General features: G+C 39.6%; 1 protein-coding gene across 3 annotated transcripts in view; it reads left to right on the top strand.

Annotated features, from left to right (window-relative positions):
• LOC107560302 (synaptotagmin-1-like) overlaps nucleotides 1-6,000 on the top strand; it is a 203,735-nt gene that overhangs the window by 153,983 nt on the left and 43,752 nt on the right. For all 3 annotated transcript variants that reach the window (XM_016244442.1, XM_016244444.1, XM_016244443.1), the window contains one exon: nucleotides 2,210-2,398. In XM_016244442.1, the coding sequence (XP_016099928.1) occupies nucleotides 2,236-2,398 (163 nt within the window). In that variant the 5' untranslated portion in view covers nucleotides 2,210-2,235. The remainder of the gene's footprint in view (nucleotides 1-2,209; nucleotides 2,399-6,000) is intronic.

Genomic DNA, 6,000 nt, shown 5'->3' on the forward strand with positions numbered 1-6,000 from the left:
GTCAGACCAAACACCAAGCACCCCATTTTCTGAAATGTTTTTAAAGCATTTTCTGAAATTACATCTCTAGTTTGCCCTTGAACGCTCTCTCAAACTAAAAGAAACCCACTACGCATCAGTCCTGCTGTCACCATAGTGACGTGAGCACAGCGATGACAATAGCTGTTGTTCAAGACAACAGCTCCAATGGTTTTATAGTGTTTCCGGACAGTCACCTGCAGAGAAGGGAGGAGAGCTGTTCCACCCAATAGAAAGTCTAATTAAACTTAGTGCAAGTTCATTCTGACTCCTCTAAACTTTGAGGTTTCATACCTGCCACATTCATTCCATCTATTATTATTCCATCTGTGTGATTGACAATGGCAGTAATTACAGAGCAGGTACAATGGCAGCGACACCAGCTGTGTGGGAATGGGCAGATCTTACATGTCCTGTGGCTAGAAGAGCACAAGGCTCACAGTCTGCTCGCTGTTCATCAGCACATATTCTACGACCTACCGTGGGCCTTCAGGACCTCCTGGGGTCATGCCGGTACTGGCGAGAGAGATATAACACTGACTGCACATGAACTGGTGAGGCAGAGAGAGTCTGTAGGCAAGCGAGTGAGTAAATGAACAGAGGACTGAGTAAACGCAAGCGAGAGATTAGGAAGGATGGCTAGGAGGATGTTTAAACAGCTAAACACACCTCACAGCGTGTTCGTTCAGTCCATGCTGCAGTCGAGGCTTCCCGTTGAAATCACACCTCATTCTCCACCTTCCTCGCACACTAAATTAGATGCGAGTTTTCATCTTTCTCATTCTCACTCCATCTCTCACTTCCTGACCCGTTATCTGCTTCTATCTATATCCCCCATTAGTGGTGTTGTGAACAGCCCAGTGTTTTTGAACTAATATTTTAGTGAATGACTTAAGTTCACTTCATGCACTGGTTTTCCTTTATAAAGTGTGTGACTGCTTTGACTTGAGCAATTTCCTGTGTGGCCTGTGAAAGAGTATTTCATTGTTTGAACAAGCTACAGTATGTTAACAAATACACCCCTTCACTGGAAAAATCAGTGATTTGTGTCTGAACTAGACTCACTATATAAGAGAATTCTGTTCATTAATGAATAATCAATTGTGACCAAGAATCTTCTAACCAATAATGACTAAACAAAATAGGGCATGTTCATTCAGTTCCACATGTGCGTAACCTACAAAAACTTTCACTGAGATGAGTCTGAATAAACCTTTGTTTAACCCTTTCAGTGGTGAGTTCAAAATATTCTAGTGGTCCCCCCAGAGTGAGTTTTTTTTAAGGTGACCCCTTTTAGAACGTTTCCCCTTACTGTTTCCATGGCGGCGCGTCATGCTTGTCACGTGACACACCGCAGCCAGAATAACACTGTATGACAGATAGATCGCTTTTATTTTGTTTTTCCTTTTTTATTTAAAATATTCACAAACTTGCTTACAATGTCATGAACAATCTGATATTCCGATTCACAAATATGTGTAAATGAGTGTGTTTTGTCGTTTAAAAACGTTTCTAAAGGATCTTGATTGTGATCTGTAACGTGAGATGGGCTCCGCCATGTCTGTTCGCGCCGCAGTTCAGAGAGTCCTGTCAGTCGGATTTGCAGCACATGAATTCATCAATTTCTCCCGAAATACAAGTAATAAGTGGCTGGTGAACTGGGTGAAGAATAGAGTGAACTTTATAGTTACTTACACTATGTGTATCTGATATGAATAAAACACATCGGCAAATTAAATTTGAATGGATTGTTATTGTTGCTTCCATAGACATATGTGTGTATTTTACAAACTCTAAATGTATTGTTTTACTAGTACTTATGTGTATTTAAATGTCTGAAACCTAAAATATGCATTTGAATTAGTTTGAATTTGGCAGTTATGTGACTTCACCGAACATTCTAAATCCCATATGTGGGACCGTACTCCCAAGGGCACAGAAAGAAAAATCCTATATGTGGGACCGTACCGCTCAAAGGGTTAACAGAATCAAAAGATTCAAATCAGTGGAATGAATCAAAAGTCCCACTATTGTCCTATAGCTGTCTAAAATAAATTTGCACCTACAAATCCTTATGGAATACATTTATCAACATACAAAGATATTGGAAGAATTGTGAATGTGCACCTGATTTTTCCTTATTAATATTCCAGATAATATGGGTAACCCTCTTTTGTCTTTCCTGGGTTAGCTTCTGCCTGGCTGCCACATCCTGCGATGAGTCGAAGGGAGGCTCTGGTGGGAAACCCTGCGCCTAGTGCGGTGCCTGAGGTATCGGGCAACAGCACAGAGGCAGCAGGACCCGGTCCCCACGAGACCAAAGATGAGATGTTCTCCAAAGTCAAAGACAAGTTCATGAATGAACTGCACAAAATCCCACGTGAGTTCATTTTTTTAACACAACACTCAAAGGTCTTCACTTGATTATATTTGCTCTTTTCATTTTGCATAATTTTGACACTGAAAATTAAACCTTGAATGGCATTGATTGAGCCCCAGTATGGATAGGGATTGGCAAGGTCTGACAGATCCATTTTTGATTATTTTGTTTCCATTTTTTTACTTTCCATTGTTCACCCAGTGGTGAAAAATAATGAGCATGAGAAACAGGCAGCCACCAAACATGTTCCTTCTCATTCTAATTGTAAATAAGCATGTAAATTTGTTTTGTTATTTGCGTGCCTTCGTTTGTCTAAGTGCCCTGTGCCTCTGTCCACAACACACTGTAACTCTCACTGTGAATCATGGAGCTGAATTCAGGCATCTAACCACCAACCAATTCACTGTACACTCATTCATATTTTCAAGTAAACACTGAAACATCTGCAGGTGCTTGTGCATGGGTGTTTCCTCAGCTAGGTGCTTTTATGTCCCAGGGATTGATACTTTTTTTTCTTCTTCTTCTTCTTCTTTTTTTCTTTATATTAGATACTGGATATTAAGGTCAAATTATAATTATCTTGGAGCAAAATATGTTGAGATTACTTAGTTGATACTATGAGCAAGCCTGAATAAAGCACTTTCAGGTGTTACTTTTTTTTGTAACAGACATTTTGTGTGTGACATTAAGGGAAGGGGCAGGAAAATATGAAATTGAAAGCAGCACAATAATAAACCAGTGTGCAACAAATGGTAACTCTTGTTGGTAACAAATGGGCTCGCAACGTTCTCTGTGAAACATAAAGACAACAAAAACAAAAAATAATTATTGTTTAGTTGCAAGTAGCTACAAACCAAAATTTAAAAGAAACTCCATAAAATTTGGCAAACTAATAAACTTATTCTGTTAATATATAGCTACCTTCTAATGCAGTATTAGAACCAAAATAAAGCCTCATTTGACACTGAAAATGAGCCCCTGAATGGCATTGATTGAGCCCCATAATGGATACAACGCTTTCTTTTGATTTGAGACACTTTTTCTAAGCTGTAATGAATGAGAAGTGCTCAAGAAGCTTAACCTTAAAATGTTGCTAAGCTAATTTCTCAACACCTTTATAAGCATGTTTTGTTTTGCTTTTTTCCCCCCACAATTGACAACCAGCCCACCACAGTATTGAGCTAAAGTTTACTCATGTATATAGCAGAGGTGAAGGCAGAATTACATTTAGAGCTACATAAAGGATGCTGCGCCTGTCGTGACACCATTGGCAAGACCTGAGAAAGATCTGAGTCCTCTTCTACACCTACGGTACCTTACTATAGGTGTCTGGTCATTTTACCCATCTCTCTATCTCTCATACTCAATTTCACACACAGAACTTCGCTCCCACTCTCACTCACACTCTCACACATGTACACTTTCACTTCCACCCTTGCTTTCACACTTGGAGACACATTCACCACATTAATTATCACTTTGCCTTCCTGCAGACAACTGTAAAATAAAGGGTTGCCGCATTTGACTCAGACAGATATGCCCCTTCTGAGATCCAGCCAGAAAAAGACACTCCATTAAAGTGGCTTAAAGTACTGTTTTAGCTGCCTCCCTCCATCACACAAACGTCTCCTTGCCAACCGGTGGCTGGGCTGATGAATGCCTTGGGAGATGGGTGCTGTATTGACCGGGGCATCCAGGAACCCTGACGCACCTGCATTAGTGATGAATGGGCGAGTCCAGATGCAGAATACTTGAGCTGTTCTGCGCCAATACAATCCAGTGTGTTAAAAAAGTGCAGGTGCCGCCTGTAAAAGTAAGACGCATGGACCTGTCACGATCTGCCATCTAGCACAGCAAAAACAGAGGAACACAGATAGATGCTGCGTAGTGAGGATAAAAATGTACTTTACTCTAACCCTTCTGCCTTTCTGTCATAGCGGTATGTAGGCAAAACATGAAGATGAATACTGTTTGACATCTATTTCCATGCCAGAACTGAGTGCTTAGGCTCTTTAAAAAGACTTTCTTAAAACATACTTTTCACTCACTAGTTTAATTTGCATGCATCGTAAAAGTACATTTTGTTACTTTTTTTCCCTGAAATGAATGTAAATTAATTCCTGAAATGAACATTTCCACCACTGTCATTCCTACCACGTTTTAAACGATATGTTTCATAGCATTTTGTGATGGAAATGGCATTATATACAGTATTTTTAGGAATAAAATGGCTGAAAAATTATTTAAGGATAATTTCATAGCATTTACAGTATCTCACAGAAGTGAGTACACCCCTCACATTTTTGTAAATATTTTATTATATACACCTAGAAACGGACACATAAATAAAATTTCTCTGTTCATTCTGTTATTTTTCTTTGTTCTCCTCACATTTCTCATATGTCCTGAAAACACTGACACTGTTTTCTTCTTGGTAAACAAGAGAACAAGATACCTTTTGATTGACACAAGGGTGGGGCAATAAAAAGGCATTTGAAAAGTTGAAAAAAAGAAATAATGAAGGTATGTAACAAAAAGAAAAAAAAAATCATTTTTTTTCAACACCCAATTACTCCTGGTACTTCAGACCGAGGGTAAATGTAAATGAACAGGCAATTTGTTTTCATACCAATTTGCACAAAGTCTCAGATGGTGACATATATTCAAAAGGGTTTATCCATAACCTGTGATTACTAACGTTCCCTCAACCCTTACGGTCACACAACATCACATCCGTTCTACAGCACCCGTCACAAACGGTCCTGCGTGTAGAATCACTCTGACAGGTAGCTCTCAGTACGCCACACTTGCTTTGTCACGGCTCTCTTTGAGAGCGTTCCCCTCAAGCCTTGAGGCTGGTTGACAGGTTCAACAGTTTGAACCCGACCATCTTGGCTCGGAAAGGTCTCTGCACCGCTGCAGTTACACAGCTTGGTTGACTCGGAGCAACAAAAGAAAATGACTGTTACACAACAGCTCTGGTTATTCTCCCAACGCTCTGCTACTCAAGCTCATGGCATCTGTTTTCGATGATAATTAACCTCGCCGCTCAGAGACAGTTTGAGACATTATTCAGCTCTGCCACAATTACTGTGAATAATGAACACACTCTGTCCAGCCTCTGAAACACTGGGTACCCAGATCCCCAACACAATGCCCCTTGATCTCAGCAAATTTCTGATGTTCTATCAAACACCACAATCAATGTTCATTTCATTCGTTAAAATGCGAACTTAACTGGGAATGTGCTTTGAACATTAACTACAAATTAATGGGATCAAATTTTATAAATTGTCATTATTGCAAGAAATCTACATGTATTTGCATCTTAATTGGATCGCAACTATGAAAAACTTTGTCTTATGATTTGTCACATTGTTATACACTGATTGGCTCTGTTTCAAACCCTAGTGAGCTGCCTAGCTGTCTACCATCTGCATAGGCAGCTACATTGTAAATCTTATTAGTGTCTGAATTAAAATACTCTTTTAGACAGCAGCTCACAAGGGACTCATAAACAATGTCTGACATTAGCATGTTGCTAAGCTGCAACTGGCACATGTATAGCATCCACTAATATTGGGCAAAAGTTCATTTTAATT

The sequence above is a fragment of the Sinocyclocheilus grahami genome, unplaced genomic scaffold (genome assembly GCF_001515645.1).
Source record: "Sinocyclocheilus grahami isolate Dianchi unplaced genomic scaffold, SAMN03320097.WGS_v1.1 scaffold719.1, whole genome shotgun sequence".
Classification (NCBI taxonomy): Eukaryota; Metazoa; Chordata; class Actinopteri; order Cypriniformes; family Cyprinidae; genus Sinocyclocheilus; species Sinocyclocheilus grahami.